General features: G+C 43.6%; 1 protein-coding gene across 2 annotated transcripts in view; it reads right to left on the minus strand.

Annotated features, from left to right (window-relative positions):
- PDE8B (phosphodiesterase 8B) overlaps positions 1-19,705 on the minus strand; it is a 155,516-nt gene that overhangs the window by 76,712 nt on the left and 59,099 nt on the right. The window contains exon 2 of one of the 2 annotated variants that reach the window (XM_063453602.1): positions 6,321-6,377. In XM_063453602.1, the coding sequence (XP_063309672.1) occupies positions 6,321-6,377 (57 nt within the window). Of the gene's footprint in view, positions 1-6,320; positions 6,381-19,705 lie in introns of both variants that reach the window. The other variant, XM_063453600.1, reaches the window with a different exon arrangement.

Raw genomic sequence — 19,705 nt, forward strand, 5'->3', positions numbered from 1 at the left:
ATGTAGAGTGTGTGTCAGTATAGTGAATCCAGGGTGTGTGCATAGTTTAGTGAATGCAGAGTGTGTGTTAGTGTGTAATAAATGCAGAGTGTGTGTTAGGGTGTAGTGAATGCAGAGTGTGTCAGTGTAATGAATGTAGTGTGTGTGTAAATTTGTAGTGAATGCAGAGTGTGTGTTAATGTGTAGTGAGTGCAGAAAGTGTGTTAATGTGTAGTGAGTGCAGAGTGTGTGTTAATGTATAGTGAGTGCAGAGAGTGTGTTAGTGTAGGGAATGCAGAGAGTGTGTTAATGTGTAGTGAATGCAGAGAGTGTGTTAATGTGTAGTGAATGCAGAGAGTGTGTTAATGTGTAGTGAATGCAGAGAGTGTGTTAGTGTGTAGTGGATGCAGAGTGTGTGTTAGTGTAGTGAATGCAGAGTGTGTTAATGTGTAGTGAATGCAGAGTGTGTGTCAGTATAGTGAATGCAGAGAGTGTGTTAGTGTGTAGCGGATGCAGAGTGCGTGTTAGTGTAGTGAATGCAGAGTGTGTTAATGTGTAGCAAATGCAGTGTGTGTGTCAGTATAGTGGATGCAGTGAGTGTGTTAGTGTGTAGTGTATGCAGAGTGCATGTTGTATAAGTGAATGCAGTGTGTGTATTGTATTAGTGTATGCAGTGTGTTAGTGTATGCAGTGTGTTGTATTAGTGTATGCAGTATGTGTGTTGCATTAGTGTATGCAGTGTGTGTATTAGTGTATGCAGTGTGTGTATTAGTGTATGCAGTGTGTGTTGTATTAGTGTATGCAGTGTGTGTTGTATTAGTGTATGCAGTGTGTGTTGCGTTAGTGTATGCAGTGTGTGTTGCATTAGTGTATGCAGTGTGTGTGTTAGTGTATGCAGTGTGTGTGTTAGTTTATGCAGTGTGTGTGTTAGTTTATGCAGTGTGTTGTATTAGTGTATGCAGTGTGTGTGTTGTGTTAGTGTATGCAGTGTGTGTTGTGTTAGTGTATGCAGTGTGTGTTGTGTTAGTGTATGCAGTGTGTGTGTTGTATTAGTGTATACAGTGTGTGGTGGATATAGTGTGTGTACTGTGAATACAGAATGTTTGTGTAGTGGATGCTGTGTGTACAGTTGATGCAGAGTGTATGTTAGTGTAGTGAATGCAGAGTGTGTGTCAGTGTGTAATAACTGCAGAGTGTGTGTTAGGGTGTAGTGAATGCAGAGTGTGTCAGTGTAATGAATGTAGTGTGTGTGTAAATTTGTAGTGAATGCAGAGTGTGTGTTAATGTGTAGTGAATGCAGAGAGTGTGTTAGTGTAGTGAATGCAGAGAGTGTGTTAATGTGTAGTGAATGCAGAGAGTGTGTTAGTGTGTAGTGGATGCAGAGTGTGTGTTAGTGTAGTGAATGCAGAGTGTGTTAATGTGTAGTGAATGCAGAGTGTGTGTTAGTGTAGTGAATGCAGAGTGTGTGTCAGTATAGTGAATGCAGAGAGTGTGTTAGTGTGTAGCGGATGCAGAGTGTGTGTTAGTGTAGTGAATGCAGAGTGTGTTAATGTGTAGCAAATGCAGTGTGTGTGTCAGTATAGTGGATGCAGTGAGTGTGTTAGTGTGTAGTGTATGCAGAGTGCATGTTGTATAAGTGAATGCAGTGTGTGTATTGTATTAGTGTATGCAGTGTGTCGTATTAGTGTATGCAGTATGTGTGTTGTATTAGTGTATGCAGTGTGTGTTGCGTTAGTGTATGCAGTGTGTGTTGTGTTAGTGTATGCAGTGTGTGTTGCGTTAGTGTATGCAGTGTGTGTTGCGTTAGTGTATGCAGTGTGTGTGTTGTATTAGTGTATGCAGTGTGTGTGTTGTGTTAGTGTATGCAGTGTGTGTGTTGTATTAGTGTATGCAGTGTGTGTGTTGTATTAGTGTATGCAGTGTGTGTTAATGTAGCAGTGTGTGTGTTGAATTAGTGTATACAGTGTGTGTTGCGTTAGTGTATGCAGTGTGTGTTGTGTTAGTGTATGCAGTGTGTGTGTTGTATTAGTGTATGCAGTGTGTGTTAATGTAGCAGTGTGTGTGTTGAATTAGTGTATACAGTGTGTGTTGCGTTAGTGTATGCAGTGTGTGTTGTATTAGTGTATGCAGTGTGTTGCGTCAGTGTATGCAGTGTGTGTGTGTTGTATTAGTGTATGCAGTGTGTGTGTTGTGTTAGTGTATGCAGTGTGTGTTGTATTAGTGTATGCAGTGTGTGTGTGTTGCGTCAGTGTATGCAGTGTGTGTGTGTGTTGTGTTAGTGTATGCAGTGTGTGTGTATTAGTGTATGCAGTGTGTGTGTATTAGTGTATGCAGTGTGTGTTAGTGTATGCAGTGTGTGTTGCGTCAGTGTATGCAGTGTGTGTGTGTATTAGTGTATGCAGTGTGTGTGTGTGTATTAGTGTATGCAGTGTGTGTGTTAGTGTATGCAGTGTGTGTTGTATTAGTGTATGCAGTGTGTGTTGTATTAGTGTATGCAGTGTGTGTTGTATTAGTGTATGCAGTGTGTGTGTTGTGTCAGTGTATGCAGAGTGTGTGTTGTGTTAGTGTATGCAGAGTGTGTGTTGTGTCAGTGTATGTAGTGTGTGTGTTGTGTCAGTGTATGCAGTGTGTGTGTGTGTGTGTTGTGTCAGTGTATGCAGTGTGTGTGTGTGTGTGTGTTGTGTCAGTGTATGCAGTGTGTGTGTTGTGTTAGTGTATGTAGTGTGTGTGTGTGTTGTGTCAGTGTATGTAGTGCGTGTGTTGTGTTAGTGTATGCAGTGTGTGTGTGTGTGTTGTGTTAGTGTATGCAGTGTGTGTGTGTGTGTTGTGTTAGTGTATGCAGTGTGTGTGTGTGTTGTGTCAGTGTATGCAGTGTGTGTGTGTGTGTTGTGTTAGTGTATGCAGTGTGTGTGTGTGTTGTGTCAGTGTATGCAGTGTGTGTGTTGTGTTAGTGTATGCAGTGTGTGTGTGTGTTGTGTCAGTGTATGTAGTGCGTGTGTTGTGTTAGTGTATGTAGTGTGTGTGTGTGTGTTGTGTTAGTGTATGTAGTGTGTGTGTGTGTGTTGTGTTAGTGTATGCAGTGTGTGTGTATTAGTGTATGCAGTGTGTGTGTATTAGTGTATGCAGTGTGTGTTAGTGTATGCAGTGTGTGTTGTATTAGTGTATGCAGTGTGTGTTGTATTAGTGTATGCAGTGTGTGTTGTGTCAGTGTATGCAGTGTGTGTGTGTTGTGTCAGTGTATGCAGAGTGTGTGTTGTGTCAGTGTATGCAGTGTGTGTGTGTGTTGTGTCAGTGTATGCAGTGTGTGTGTGTGTGTGGTGTCAGTGTATGCAGTGTGTGTGTGTTGTGTCAGTGTATGTAGTGTGTGTGTTGTGTTAGTGTATGTAGTGTGTGTGTGTGTGTTGTGTTAGTGTATGTAGTGTGTGTTGTATTAGTGTATGCAGTGTGTGTTGTATTAGTGTATGCAGTGTGTGTGTTGTGTCAGTGTATGCAGTGTGTGTGTTGTGTCAGTGTATGCAGAGTGTGTGTTGTGTCAGTGTATGCAGAGTGTGTGTTGTGTTAGTGTATGCAGAGTGTGTGTTGTGTCAGTGTATGTAGTGTGTGTGTTGTGTCAGTGTATGCAGTGTGTGTGTGTGTGTGTGTGTTGTGTCAGTGTATGCAGTGTGTGTGTGTGTGTGTTGTGTCAGTGTATGCAGTGTGTGTGTGTTGTGTCAGTGTATGCAGTGTGTGTGTTGTGTTAGTGTATGTAGTGTGTGTGTGTTGTGTCAGTGTATGTAGTGCGTGTGTTGTGTTAGTGTATGTAGTGTGTGTGTGTGTGTGTTGTGTTAGTGTATGTAGTGTGTGTGTGTGTTGTGTTAGTGTATGCAGTGTGTGTGTGTGTGTTGTGTTAGTGTATGCAGTGTGTGTGTGTGTGTTGTGTTAGTGTATGCAGTGTGTGTGTGTGTTGTGTCAGTGTATGCAGTGTGTGTGTTGTGTTAGTGTATGCAGTGTGTGTGTGTGTTGTGTCAGTGTATGTAGTGCGTGTGTTGTGTTAGTGTATGTAGTGTGTGTGTGTGTGTTGTGTTAGTGTATGTAGTGTGTGTGTTGTGTTAGTGTATGCAGTGTGTGTGTATTAGTGTATGCAGTGTGTGTTAGTGTATGCAGTGTGTGTTGTATTAGTGTATGCAGTGTGTGTTGTATTAGTGTATGCAGTGTGTGTTGTGTCAGTGTATGCAGTGTGTGTTGTGTCAGTGTATGCAGTGTGTGTGTGTTGTGTCAGTGTATGCAGAGTGTGTGTTGTGTCAGTGTATGCAGTGTGTGTGTGTGTGTTGTGTCAGTGTATGCAGTGTGTGTGTGTGTGTGTGGTGTCAGTGTATGCAGTGTGTGTGTGTTGTGTCAGTGTATGTAGTGTGTGTGTTGTGTTAGTGTATGTAGTGTGTGTGTGTGTGTGTGTTGTGTTAGTGTATGTAGTGTGTGTTGTATTAGTGTATGCAGTGTGTGTTGTATTAGTGTATGCAGTGTGTGTGTTGTGTCAGTGTATGCAGTGTGTGTGTTGTGTCAGTGTATGCAGAGTGTGTGTTGTGTCAGTGTATGTAGTGTGTGTTGTGTCAGTGTATGCAGTGTGTGTGTGTGTGTGTTGTGTCAGTGTATGCAGTGTGTGTGTGTTGTGTCAGTGTATGTAGTGTGTGTGTTGTGTTAGTGTATGTAGTGTGTGTGTGTGTGTTGTGTTAGTGTATGTAGTGTGTGTGTGTGTTGTGTCAGTGTATGTAGAGTGTGTGTGTGTTGTGTCAGTGTATGTAGAGTGTGTGGGTGTAAATGTGCAATCTGGGGGGGAGAGGGAGGAAGGGGCATTTTTACATAATAAAAAAAAAAAAATGTAATTAAATTGTTTCTCCCCCATCCCTGCTTACCTTTGTCCAGGGAGGGGGGAGATTCCATCCCTGGTGGTCCGGTGGGTGGCCCCCCGGCTCCCTGTTACCGCAGGGGGCCCAGGCAGCACACTGCTTCTTCTCTCCTCCAATAACTCTCGCGAGACCTACGGAGCGTTGCCATGGCAACTGGGTCTCGCGAGAGTTCTTAGCAGAGGAGAAGCAGTGTGCTGCCTGGGCCCCCTCTGCGGTAACATTGTTGTTCCTTTTACTCTATTTTATGGTCTTCAAATCACTGAGACAAGTACCAACTCAACACGTATCCTATAAGTGGGGATTATACCATTCTATACTATCCATACCAGAGCTGGATTAAAGCTCTTGAAAATGTGAGTAGGACCATATAGACCTTTTATCTAGCGTCACTTTGCTGGGATAGATTGCACTGTTGGTTTTTCTTTGTTTTTACATATGGATCCCAAGAATTCTTCTGATTTTGCACCCCAGGGAAGAAACTTCCTGAAAAGACTGCTATTGTTCCTTCTGTCAAGTTCCTATTGGAATTTATATTTGACATTTTCTTGCTAATATTCATTGTTTTTTTAATATAAATTTACCTTACACTGTGTTACATTTTTTACCCCATTCTGTTTTATCAGTTTCCTATGTTGCCTTTCCTGCATAAGATTCATACGGTTTTGGCGCAACCTCCCCTCCCCATCTTTTTGCTACAAATGTATAACTGCCAGTTTTTTTACTTCATATATACGATTTATAAAATGAAAGGGTAACCGTCACTTTCTATATCTAGAAAATATTCGTTTTGTCTCGTTTGTCAGAATCAAGTTCCTTTTTATCCACAACCGATTTAAATCGATCCGTAATAATATTTATCGATTACGACTTCACAGGTGAATCCAACTGAAACAAAAAGTCTAGTAAATATGTATATGTATGGTATGAAAAAATAAAATTCAATGTGGAGATCTGTACCTCCCGGTCAATCATTGTTATGAGTTCTGTTTTTGTGCCTGGCAGTCAGCATAGAGAGAAGAGGAGAAATGAAACAATGTATCTATCTCTCCTCTTCATTTGCAATGTGTGCCTTGTCTGAACTGGATTACAGTGGAATTTGCTAAATCTTTAATACAGATTTACAAGAAAACATTGAATCTCCTAAAAAAAGAAAATATGAACACAAATTATTTTTTATGTTTTATTCAACGGTATGCATTTCAGATGTGTAACAGTCCCCAGACCCCCTCTAATATATGGGAGAGCCCCAGAAACCATTGATGTAATGTATTCAGTTGTGATTCTGTATTTTTCCCTAGAGAAAATCAATTTGGAAAAAAAAATCAAGCTATTTAATTGACTTGACAATAAACAATTGTAATTCCAAAAGTACCTTAGTTTCTTTCAAATGATCCACAAACATTCTCATCCTATTTTCTCAGCATGAATTAGCAGTTTTATAAATCCAAGTGCCTGTACCTGAATAGGATCCTGCATCAATCTCATCGGTCCCAACCACAGTTCCTGCGTAGAGATCTGCTGAAAGAAAATGGTATTTGTTTTCTTTACAGAACATTTTTTCTAAAGATTATCATGAAACAATAAACAGCATGACCTGCTGTCAAGCTCAGATACACAGTACAAGAGAAACAAAATGCACAACACTCCTACAAAAAAAAAAAACAACAACAAAAAACATCCTTGGCAATTCGTTTGGCTTGTCCCAGTCACAAAGTTCTGCATCTCGTTATGGCCTAGATTTAAAGGGACACTATAGACACCAGAACCACTACAGCTTAATGTAGTGGTTTTAGTGTCTGTAGCCTGTCCCTGCAGGCTTGTTAATGTAAACACTGCCTTTCAGAGAAAGTTATATCTCTGAATACTTGAGTGGCAGTCACTCAGACGGTCACTAGAGATGCTTCCTAGTCCAGTGCTGCACAGTGTGCAGCACCTATGTTCAGCTTCTCTACACTGCATGGAGACGTGTTTTGCCACGCGTATACAATCGCCTTCCAAAGCTTTCCTAAGAGAAAGCATTGGATTGTCTGAGATCATCATAACTGATGATCTCAGCCCCATAGGTGGATTCAGACGGGGCCTGCAAAAAAGTAAAAGTTTCAAAACATCTTTTTAAAAGTTTATCCAAAAATATTAAATAATTAAAAAGCATAACCACATATTATAAACCTACCTCTCCATTGTGTTTTGGGGTTGCCAACCCTGCTCCCAGGTCTGCCTTGTTTTTTGCACAAGATGAACCCCATTTTGCCAAGTTAGGAAAAGAACCCCAATTGGTAATTCAGTAGTAGTCCAGGAATAAATATACAATTACTCCATAAATGATCAAGATTACCCTGTTATATGGTTCAACTTTCTGCCAAGGTCCAGTTTTACCAACTGATTGTCACTAACGAATTAGTGGCATAACATTATTTGGGGAATTAAATTGTACGTATCATTTGTGTATTAAGAAAAATAACATTGTGTTCCTCTAGAAGATTACCTATTATGAAACTAAAATATCCCTGCCCCAAGGTTTGCTGAAATAGTTCATTTTGCCCCAACTACAATCCAACTCTTGGGTTGTTCTGTTGAGTTAAACATACCCCTATCATCCTCTTCTTCAGTAACACAGCAGTTATCTCGATTGGCATTTATATGTCATTTTGCAAATCATATTATTAATATATGACAGTGCAATTAAAATTTAGCTTAATAAGACAATGCAGGCAAAGGGCAGGATTTACATAAGATTTAGTAAACACGTTTCTCCTTACCATCCTTGTTATGTAAATTGAAATTTAATTTACAATGAATAGAAGACTTCTATTCACTTAATGACATGCATTTTATAGGGTATGTTGGAAAATAATGATACACATTTACTTTATTACAAACAACATTTGCCCTGTTGCCCATAACAGTGCCTTAGCACACTATAACTTGCTCACTGGAAGGATAGACTAGGCAGAACAAACTCAGCATAAGGGGACAATCAGAGGGCACAGCCGCATTAAGAGCCTATTGGGCCTGGTGCTGACAATTACGATGGGCCTAATTGTAGAATTTTATCAACAAAAAACACTCATACCTCCCAAGTATTGTGTATCTGGTGAAGATGGTGCTTGATGTAAAGTCACAGGACACCTTTGTAAGATTACACATACCCTACGATAATCTCTTACTTTCATCTATCAACCTAATGGCAACAAACAATGTTTAGGTGGAACACCACACTGAGTAGGTTGTTTCATATGGGCAGATCTGCTTATGACCTGTGCTGGAGGGATTGGGGATAAAAGGGGTCATATCAATATACGTGGTGCACCTACCCCAGTATGATACGAGTATGGGAACAAGTTCTTCAGCAACCACTAGAATTTTAACCCTGGTCTTTCCTGCTCTCCAAGGCAGTAGAAGGTATGCTTACACATACTCACAATTTATTCAACAAACTAACACTGGCAGGAAAACAAGCCCATGCCCAACATTGGAGGGGAGAGAAGACTCCTACACAAAATCAAAAGGTACGGTTAGACACTCCATGAAATCATTCCCAGCCAGAGAGACAATTCTCTTGACCGGGGAGCAAATGGGATGGGGTGGGATGGGGTGCCTCTGAAAGAATCACCTTTGCCCTATTTACTATCCCTCCCATTCCCATCTAACCTTTCTTTCACCATTTTTTATTTTTTGCATGATTTCTTGTTAATTTAAAGCGATTCTCTAGTGCCAGGAAAACAAACCCGTTTTCCTGGCACCGTAGAATCCTGGAGTGCCCCCCTCCCTTCCATCCTCCATCGGACATCGCTGAAGGGCTTAAAACTGCTTCAGTTACTTACCTGAATGCAGCGCCGATGGTGCCTGGTCAGGCTCTGCCCACACTCCCCTCCACCGATGTCCGCCGGCAGGGGAGACCTAATGCACATGCGCAGCAATGGCCACGCTCTCATTAGGATTTCCCCATAGGAAAGCATTATTCAATGCTTTTCTATGGGTTTTCTGGTGATGCTTCAGGTCCTCGTGCAGAACGTGAGGACGTCCAGCGTAGTTTAGATGACCAAAAGTCATCTAAGAACCCGGAAGTCCCTTTAGTGGCTGTCTGGTAGACAGTCACTAGATGAGGACTTAACCCTTATAAAAACTGCAATAATTACACTTGCTGGGTTAAGGGTGATGGCGGTTGGAACCCGGACCACTTCAATGGGCTGAAGTGGTCTGGGTGCCTACAGTGTACCTTTAAAGTTTGGGTAAAAAGATTCCCAGATTCTCAAATAAAAATCAAAGGATTTTGAAACAAATACTAAACACTTTGTATCAAATTTAAAATTGCATCACCTTTGTGACGATCTGTGACATTACTTCTGAAAATAAAATAAAAAACTGAAAAAAATAGATAAAATGTCCCTTTAACTGAATAACTCTCTAGGAGGGTTACAGAAATATCCACCAACACGTAAATTGCATAGATACCAGAAAGAAGAATTCTCAAACTACAAGATGAATCAAGCAATCAGATTACGCCGCAGGAGGGGTATTCCATGACATCCTTAACTAGGGACATGAGTGGGCATTATGACCTAAAATGGAGGTGTGAAAATGGCTTCAACTATGTAACGTGGAAGGCGAGTGCTGATTTTACAGATATTGGGACAGTAAGAGTTCAAGAAAGTCATGTTGAGACATTGCTAGAAGACAGGCATAGGAGGGGTGTAATGTAAGGGGACTGGCAAGAATAACTGGAGGTGGGGTTTTGGGTTAGAGGAGTATATATAGTGGCCATTTTAATTAATCCTCACTTACCTGTTTTGTGCAGGCTGTGTGGTGTCTCTGTCTTGTATCTTGCAGGTGCTGCTGTTGAAGAATGTAGGAATGGCTGGCTGGTGTCTGTGCTGCTGTACAGCAAAGAGGTGTTTCCTGGCTCCGTGAGTGTCTAGGCCTTATGCTTCTGGGTCCACAGGAACGAATGGGGGGCTGCCTTGTCTTCCCACTCTGAGAACCCAACCGCGCAACGCTTGAGCCCCAGCGCTGGCTCAACTGGGAGGAAGAGGGTGAGCCAGTCACTGGAACCGAGGCCGGAGGCTGCAGAGAGCGGAGTTTGGGAGGTCGTGGCCCACATCACTGTGCAGCTGCACAGTCTGTGTGTATCCCTGGGAACGAGGCTGCACATTAGGGCTGCAAACAGGTGAACACAGAGGTTGGGGTACATTTGGGATGCGAACAGGCAGGTAACGGAACAAGCGAACGTTCAGGCCCTGAACAGGCGTCGGGCAAACGTTTGGGCCGGAAACAGGCGCATGTAACGTCTTACTAACGTTCGGGCCATGAACAGGAAGGTCGGAAATCTGCGGCAAATGGCTGGAAGGAGAAGGGCAGGGATAGCCACGGCAGGCTCTGCAGCAGGCAATGGAGGTACTGGGAGTGCTGTTGGTCGTGACAGGAAGGTGGTGTGAAGGCGGGCGCCAGACAACGGCAGGTCACGGGATCAGAGTTTGTTCAGATCGGCATCCAGATTGCATAGCGTGGGTAGAGATGGCCTAAGGAGAGAGCCCAAGGTGGGGTACGCAGGTTTCCACACCCCCGTCACGGGTGAGCATGGAGCGCCACACTCAGGACTATCACGTCAGGCCCCCCAGGGGGTGCTGGGCAACAGGGGTCACACTATAGATCACACTATGGCCATAATGATCAGGCAGGACACCACGGCTGGGGGTCCCCCAGGGTGTCTACCCAGGAGAGTAATTTGGGATCAAATCTGCGGAATCTGCGGAATATGAAGTCAGTGGGGGACTTCCCAGATGTGGTGCAGAAGAAGCTATATAGGAGGTGCACTTAGGGAGGATGGCGGGGCTGTTCATTGAGCCCCTGTTGAGTGATTTGCGGGTTTCACCATTGGGGGACATGCCGGAAAAGGAGCCCGGTAAGTACCATCATTTATCGTATCCACATGGAGCTTCGGTGAATGAAGATATTGATAAGGCCATCTGCTCAGTGTCGTATGCATCATTCAACTAAGCGGTCGAGTTGGTTCAGCGTGCGGACAAGGGGGCATTGATGGCCAAGGCAGATGTGGAAGCGGCTTTTCGATTATTGCCCATCCACCCTGACTGTCATCATTTACTGGGTGTTTTTTCGAGGGGCAGTAATTATTTGATCTGTGTTTGCCGATGGGTTGTTCCTTCGAAAAGTTCAGTACCTTTCTGGAGTGGGTGGTCAAATACAAGGCGGGCACTAGATTCATGGTCCATTAACTAGATGATTTCCTTTGTGTCGAGCTGGCTGGTTCGGAGGTATGCCACATGGGGTTAAGAACTTTGGAATGAGTCGCAAATGTCTTCGGAATACCACTGGCAGGTGACATGACAGTGGGTCCAACTACTTGCTTGTCCTTCCTCGGCTTGGAGATAGATTAGGTCCGGAGAGAATTTCGGTTGCTGGAAGACAAGTTGAGGGCACTGCGGCAGGCAGTGACGGAGATTCGGGAAGCTAAGAAGGTTACTTTGTGGGCGCTTCAGTCATTGGTGGGCCAGCTAACTTTGCGTGCCGGGTGATCCCGGTAGGGAGGGTATTCAACAGGTTCCTCTCCAGGGCAACAAGCAGGGTAGCATCACTGCATCACTTCATTCGGTGTCGGCATCCATGAAAGCTGATCTAGATGTGTGGAAGGTCTTTCTAAGGGACTTTAATGGGCAGGTATATTTCCAGGAACCCACGGCATCTTCTCCAGACTTGGAATTATTAACGGACACGCTGGGGAGCATCAGGTTTGGGTCTTATTTCAAGGGGCATTGGTGTGTCGAACCATGGCCAGATGAGTGGAAGGCCAGCCCACTCATTCGCAACTTGGCGTTTCTGCAATTCTTTCTTTTAGTAGTGGCACTGGCATTGTGGGGGCAGTTGAGGGACAAGAAGGTTATCTTCTTTACTGATAACATGTGGTTGAGGCTGTTAATGGTTTATCTGATTCTTCTATCCCTGTTATTCGGCTCCTTCGCCACTTTCTTCTCTCTTGCATGCAATTTCATGTTGTGCTTAGGGCATGTCACGTGCCTGGGTTGTTGAATGTGGTGGCCGATTCACTCTCTCGTTTTCAGTGGGAACGGTTTTTGGCAGTGGCTCTGGGCTCTCAGAAGGAGGGAGTGCCTTGTTCGGTGGCAGTGTGGCAGCTCGGGACCTCTTGCTTGGCTAACTCATAAGGGGGTCGCTGGCGCCGTCCACATGGGCAAACTACATCAAGGTTTGGCAAGAATGGGATGCAGCAATGGTGTGTGCGAGAGGTCAGGACTCGGCTGTGGCTTGGTTCGACACATTGTTATGGTTCATTTGCAGGTAAATTGCTTTGGAGGCATCTCCATCTGCGATAGGGTTTACTCGGTGTGCTTCCAGAGGTTTTTTCTTTTCGGAGTACAAGGTTTTGCGGTTTTCCGTAGCGTTTAGGATAAGTGAGTAGGTGAGCAGCAACAGCTTGGGCGGAGGTGGGTTACAGTGTTCGGACATGGAACTGTGGCAGAATCAGGGGGTGCTACATCTCCACCATTCCAAAACTGACATATTCGAGAAGGGTGCCGCGGTAGCACTTTTTTCGGTGCTAGGTATGGTGACATGTCCAGTGGCATGCACAGTGGCTTTCCGGGCAGTTCGTTCCGGGATAGGAGGTTCGTTTTTGTTGCATGCTGATGGTTCGTCGTTGTCCAAATTTCAGTTCCCTAGGGTTTTTCGGTTGGCCTTGGGGCAGTATTTACTTGGGGCCGTTACAGTTCGGGACACATTCGTTCAGGATTGGGGCTGCAACAGAGGCAGCGCAGTTGGGTTTGGGGGATGAACTGGTGAAGAAGATCTGGAGGTGGGAATCGTGAGATTTAGGTCTTATGTGAGGTCAAACCATTTAGTTTATGTCTGGTTGACATTTGTTCTGTGTTGGTAACGTGTTTTTCTTCCGCAAGTTGGATTGCGTGGGTGATGGGACACTTGTATGTGTACTGGGCACAACGGAGAGCTGCAGTTCGTCGTCAAGGCATACAGGTGGGCTTTCCACTCTTGATGGTGCAGGTTGAGTGGTTTGGTTTTAGGGGTTTTAGTTAGCAAGGGTTGTGCTTAGAGTTATTCAAGAGGATTAGTGAGGGTAAAGTGCCTAACATTGTTTTGTTGCATGCAGGGGGGAATTACTTAGGTCTGGTGTCACAGAGGGCTTTGCTCACCGGGATGAAGGAGGAGGTGGATAGGTTGAGGCAGTTGGTTCCTTACGTGGTGATCATATGGTCGGAGATGCATAGGGAGTTGGAAGCTCAGTTGGCGGGTTATTACAGGCAACATGGGGTGCATCTGTCAGAGGTGGGAATGGATTTCTTTCTTGTTATTAGGGTTTCAGGAAGGTTTGCAAACAGCGTTGTTTTTGGTGGGGGCGCTCAGGTGGCTCAAGGTGTCGAGCTCTAAGCTATGGCGGGGGATGGATAGAGAAGTTGGGGTGTAGATTGTTTGTCCTGATGTATAATAGTTTGGTTTGCTAAGAACAGTTAAGTTTGGAAGAGTATTTGTAGGTTCGAGCGCGTCAGTAGCTCTGAACCTGGTGTGTGTAGGGTTTATCTCGGTATGCCCCTACATGGAAAAAAGCTGAAAATAATGCCCTCGGTGGCAATGGTTATGTCATACCCGCGGTGGAAATGGTTATGTCATACCCGCGGTGGAAATGGTTATGTCATACTCGCGGTGGCAATGGTTATGTCATACTCGCGGTGGCAATGGTTATGTCATACCCGCGGTGGCAATGGTTATGTCATACCCGCGGTGGCAATGGTTATGTCATACTCGCGGTGGAAATGGTTATGTCATACTCGCGGTGGAAATGGTTATGTCATACCCACGGTGGAAATGGTTATGTCATACTCGCGGTGGCAATGATTATGTCATACTCGCAGTGGCAATGGTTATGTCATACCCACGGTGGAAATGGTTATGTCATACCCGCGGTGGCAATGATTATGTCATACTCGCGGTGGCAATGATTATGTCATACCCTCGGTGGAAATGGTTATGTCATACCCACGGTGGAAATGGTTATGTCATACACACGGTGAAAATGGTTATGTCATACACACGGTGAAAATGGTTATGTCATACACGCGGTGAAAATGGTTATGTCATACCCGCGGTGGAAATGGTTATGTCATACTCGCGGTGGCAATGGTTATTTCATACCCACGGTGGAAATGGTTATGTCATACCCACGGTGGAAATGGTTATGTCATACCCGCGGTGGAAATGGTTATGTCATACTCGCGGTGGAAATGGTTATGTCATACCCGCGGTGGCAATGATTATGTCATACTCGCGGTGGCAATGGTTATGACATACCCACGGTGGAAATGGTTATGTCATACCCACGGTGGCCATGATTATGTCATACTTGCGGTGGTAATGGTTATGTCATACCCGCGGTGGCAATGATTATGTCATACTCGCGGTGGCAATGGTTATGTCATACCCGCGGTGGCAATGATTATGTCATACCCGCGGTGGCAATGGTTATGTCATACCCACGGTGGAAATGGTTATGTCATACCCGCGGTGGCAATGATTATGTCATACTCGCGGTGGCAATGGTTATGTCATACCCACGGTGGAAATGGTTATGTCATACCCGCGGTGGCAATGGTTATGTCATACTCCCGGTGGCAATGATTATGTCATACTCGCGGTGGAAATGGTTATGTCATACTCGCGGTGGCAATGGTTATGTCATACTCGCGGTGGAAATGGTTATGTCATACTCGCGGTGGAAATGGTTATGTCATACTCCCGGTGGCAATGATTATGTCATACTCGCGGTGGCAATGATTATGTCATACTCGCGGTGGCAATGGTTATGTCATACTCGCGGTGGAAATGGTTATGTCATACTCGCGGTGGAAATGGTTATGTCATACTCCCGGTGGCAATGATTATGTCATACTCGCGGTGGCAATGATTATGTCATACTCGCGGTGGCAATGGTTATGTCATACTCGCGGTGGAAATGGTTATGTCATACTCGCGGTGGAAATGGTTATGTCATACTCGCGGTGGCAATGATTATGTCATACTCGCGGTGGAAATGGTTATGTCATACCCACGGTGGCAATGATTATGTCATACTCGCGGTGGCAATGGTTATGTCATACCCGCGGTGGAAATGGTTATGTCATACTCGTGGTGGCAATGGTTATGTCATACTCGCGGTGGCAATGGTTATGTCATACCCGCGGTGGCAATGGTTATGTCATACCCGCGGTGGCAATGGTTATGTCATACTCGTGGTGGCAATGGTTATGTCATACCCACGGTGGAAATGGTTATGTCATACCCGCGGTGGCAATGATTATGTCATACTCGCGGTGGCAATGGTTATGTCATACTCGCGGTGGAAATGGTTATGTCATACTCGCGGTGGCAATGATTATGTCATACTCGCGGTGGAAATGGTTATGTCATACTCGCGGTGGAAATGGTTATGTCATACTCGCGGTGGAAATGGTTATGTCATACTCGCGGTGGAAATGATTATGTCATACCCACGGTGGCAATGGTTATGTCATACTCGCGGTGGAAATGATTATGTCATACTCGCGGTGGCAATGGTTATGTCATACCCACGGTGGAAATGGTTATGTCATACTCGTGGTGGCAATGGTTATGTCATACCCGCGGTGGCAATGATTATGTCATACTCGCGGTGGCAATGGTTATGTCATACCCGCGGTGGCAATGGTTATGTCATACCCGCGGTGGCAATGATTATGTCATACTCGCGGTGGCAATGGTTATGTCATACCCACGGTGGAAATGGTTATGTCATACCCGCGGTGGCAATGATTATGTCATACTCGCGGTGGCAATGGTTATGTCATACTCGCGGTGGAAATGGTTATGTCATACTCGCGGTGGCAATGATTATGTCATACTCGCGGTGGAAATGGTTATGGCATACTCGCGGTGGAAATGGTTACGTTATATGTTAATTATATGTTATAATGTGGTTTTACTTATTGTGTTGTGGGTCATTGTCTGGGGTAGTATTGTTAAAGGAGTTGGTGGAGGATATGTTATGTTAATATGTGACAATGACCTTAAATTATTTTAACTTTATTTATATATTATTAAAGCTGTGAACATTTTCCCAAATAAAGGTGTCCGAGTATTTGTGGGGGTTCTTTGGGTTTGTTACGCACATGCTGGAAAGGTTACTATGCATATGTCATGCATAATTAATAAGTGGGGAGAAGCTAATGTACACTTTATTTACGTTGGTTTCTCCAAACATTTTACTTGAATTACGTTTTATATATTTACTAAAATGAATGTTCTAAAGCACTAACGAGGCATTACACATTGTCAATTGTTCCCAATTCCAGGTTTAACTAATAACTAATATAAAAGATTAATGTTACATGTCCCAGTGCTAAAACTCGTGAATTAATTAGGAGTTAATAAGGACTAATTAATGTTAAAACATTGATAATTCAATGAGAATATTCCTACCAAAGCATGCTATAGTCCTCCAGAAAATTTGAATACTTCAAGATAAAGAATAATATTATACACTGTAGCAATTATTTTTAGTATTATGGAAGTTTTGATAATTGATTTTTGAATATAATCTTTTTTAGCAATTATACTTTATGAATTAAAATAATATATGTTTGTGTTTTGATTAAAAGTTTCCGATTGTTTACTATATATCATATAGGGTGGGTTTCCAACCACTTATCAGGGGGGTCAATATTTCAACGTTTTGCTTCAGTAATGTTTGTTGTAACCCTCAAAATTCATTTATTTTACTCAATGACGTAAACAGTATTGAGCATTTCTTAATTGCCGCACTGCGAGTATAGAGCAATTCTTCTATAGAAAGGGACTTTCATTCATCTCCGAATACTGTGCTCACATCTCAGTGCCATTCAGACAAAGGTCGTCGTCAGTTGAGTGTTTCCTACATCTGTGGTGACACTTACTAACGCACAGGATTTTTTATTTGCGTACAAAACACATTTAAAATGCATGACCTTCATCGGTCTGGTGCTTCTGTGTGTTGTTTCGCCTTTCTCAAATAAATACATAATATGACGACACAATCTCCGTAGGGATCACCATTCCACAAACGGGACATTTATTGGACTTCGTTTAAGTGCAGCTCTTCATGTGCTCAGCTTGCAAAGCACAGAATAACAGAAAGATGGCAATTATGGTATATCAAAAGAATGTTTACAATATCCTTTGTAAATGTGACGGGGGTACTTGAGGCTTAGTGATAATTAAACCTGGGAAACGAGGCATGTGTATGCTAGTCAACACATAGCAGCTCTTAGAGCAGCGGTTCCCAAACTGTGTGCACACAGGGGTGCCGCGGAATGTTACCCCAGTGCTATGATTATAGCACTGGGGAAACATTACTACTGATCAGGGCCCGGCCGGGTGTCGCGGTCCTTTAAGGCCGCGACCGGGCGCTTGTGATGTTGGCCAGCTGGGAGGAAGTGACAGCCTTTCTCCATAGAGATACATTGATTCAATTGGTTCAAGGTCCTTTGCACCTGGCAGTTATCATAGAGAAGAGGAGACACAACACTTCTCACCATTATGGGCATTGTTTGCTCTGCCTTGACTGAACTAGATTATTATGTAGTTTGCTTTTTAATACGAGCTAATTAAAAACAGCATCTTGGTGCCCTTTGAAGGTGATCAGCTCGCATTTTACCGAGACTTTTCCAGACATACCCAGTCCTGGCGCCGGCGGCGCTCTCTTAAGCCCATAACCCAAGTGCTTCAGGAGCAGTCCATTACCTACAGGTGGGGCCCCAGCAGACTACTCGCCAATAAGGCAGGGAAAACACACGCTATCTCACACCCTGCTGAAGCCTCAACCTTCCTGCAAGCCCTCGGCCTACCGACAGCACAACCACAACCACAGATTACAGCCCACACAGCCTGGAATGTAGCAGACATCACCCCGTTCGTGCCAAGAGGAAGCGCACCCACGACAGCGGCGCAGCCACCCTGAACTTTGGGACTGAGTTTTGCTTGTGCACTGCCATAGGCATGCACACAAACCCTATAACCGTTGCCTTTTTCCTTTTTATTTTATTTAAAAGGGAATGAAAGTTAACCATGTTTCTATATTGTATTCTACTTTTATTATGTTAAGTTGCCGACGCGTAAGCCATAGTTCTAGCTCAGTACCAAAGCACCCCCCCAAGCGCTATGAAGCGACACGCCAACGCCAAAATAGCAGCCCTCTGGGTGCCCAAAGCATAACCCCCGCCCTCAGTCACAGCATAACAAAACGGGAACTGAAACCCGGCTTCGAGGGCACCCATACCCAACAATACGTGCCTCACTATAGCATCATTATCAGGGCGTACTCTACACTGGCCACAAGGCACATAGAGCCCAAGTTTACCGCCCTACCCAATCATAAGCTCGAGGACCACCGACAGGGAAACCTGGGTAAACCCGCATATACTAAAAATTGAGTAGACTAAGCTAGGTGGCAAAGGAATCCATGTACTGTGAAAATGTTTTACCTGCTGATCACGAATTCTGTTATATTGTGTGCCAATACTCGCAAAAATAAAGAATTTAAAAAAAACAAAAAAAAAACAGTATCTTGAGAAAAGTCCAATAAAATGCAGAATTTGTATGAACAAAAATGTTAGCACTGCAGCTTATTGTAGTTGTGATGGTGTGGTCCATCAGTGCTCACAGCTTATCAGTACCCTAAAAATTAGGACAGTTTTGTCTGTATAATATAAGTTTACAGTTCCTCATTACCTTAGCAGCAGAATGGCTTTGATGATGGGACAGCCCCAGCTTTGTCAAAACATGGAAAAGGGTCCCTACGTCATAATCTGTACAATAAGCTAAATTGTTTGTGGTGTTTAGCGTTTTAAACTAAAAAATATCATAGCTTTACATCCCACATTCTTTTTAACTACAAATCCTTTGATGCCCGGATCGACGCTCACAAATTAGAGAAATGCATTATAGACAGATGTTCCCACCTCCTACAGAATAATTTAACTGTGGCTTAGAACAAAATGCCAGGTCGAAAATTAACAAAGACAGGATGCGGAAAGTAAGAGACCCTGCAGGTGTAAATAACCAGTTTATACAGAAATAAAACTTCCACGGAGAATTAAGTTTACATTTCCCCAGTGTAAACTTCTCCATAGTCTCCGTCATCTTATTTTGATTTCGTATTAAAATATGTATCAGGTGGCATTCCTAAGAGCTATTCTGGGCACAGTAAAAGTGAATAATCAAAAGATGCATGCCACTGGTTTCCATGGTGATTACTTTTTACATCTTTGTGTCACAACTGATCTTTAAGCATTAGTCACATTGTGTTTATACATGGTTCATCGTCAGGCCCAATGACTAGTAGCAGACAGTGGGTCGGATCACGAAACATGCTTTAAACTATTTATCTTTCATTAGGGATACGCTTGTTGCTTAGTGGCCAGTTTACAATAGTTTTTGTTTTTCTCACGAACTTGTTGAACCTGTAGAGAAGCCTCAGCTAACTGCAGTTAGATTTCTTTCGAAAGGGGTAATGCTATCTGGTTCAGGATAATAGTTCCTTAAATGTGTAACAATCATTTCAAGGAGGTGTATTTTATCAAGCCATGTAAACAACTGGAGGACGTTCATGCCAAAACTAATTCTGAATGTAAATGTACCTAAATAATCTGTATTTTGTAAAACTCCACAATAAGGTAAAATGTAATTAAAATGAGTGATTTGGGCGGGGCTTGAACGCTGAAGCAAACAGACGCATGTAAACGGAGCTCCAAGCCCCAAATAGCGAAAAACGCCTGAAATACCCCCTCCTT

The sequence above is a fragment of the Pelobates fuscus genome, chromosome 5 (assembly GCF_036172605.1).
Source record: "Pelobates fuscus isolate aPelFus1 chromosome 5, aPelFus1.pri, whole genome shotgun sequence".
NCBI lineage: Eukaryota > Metazoa > Chordata > Amphibia > Anura > Pelobatidae > Pelobates > Pelobates fuscus.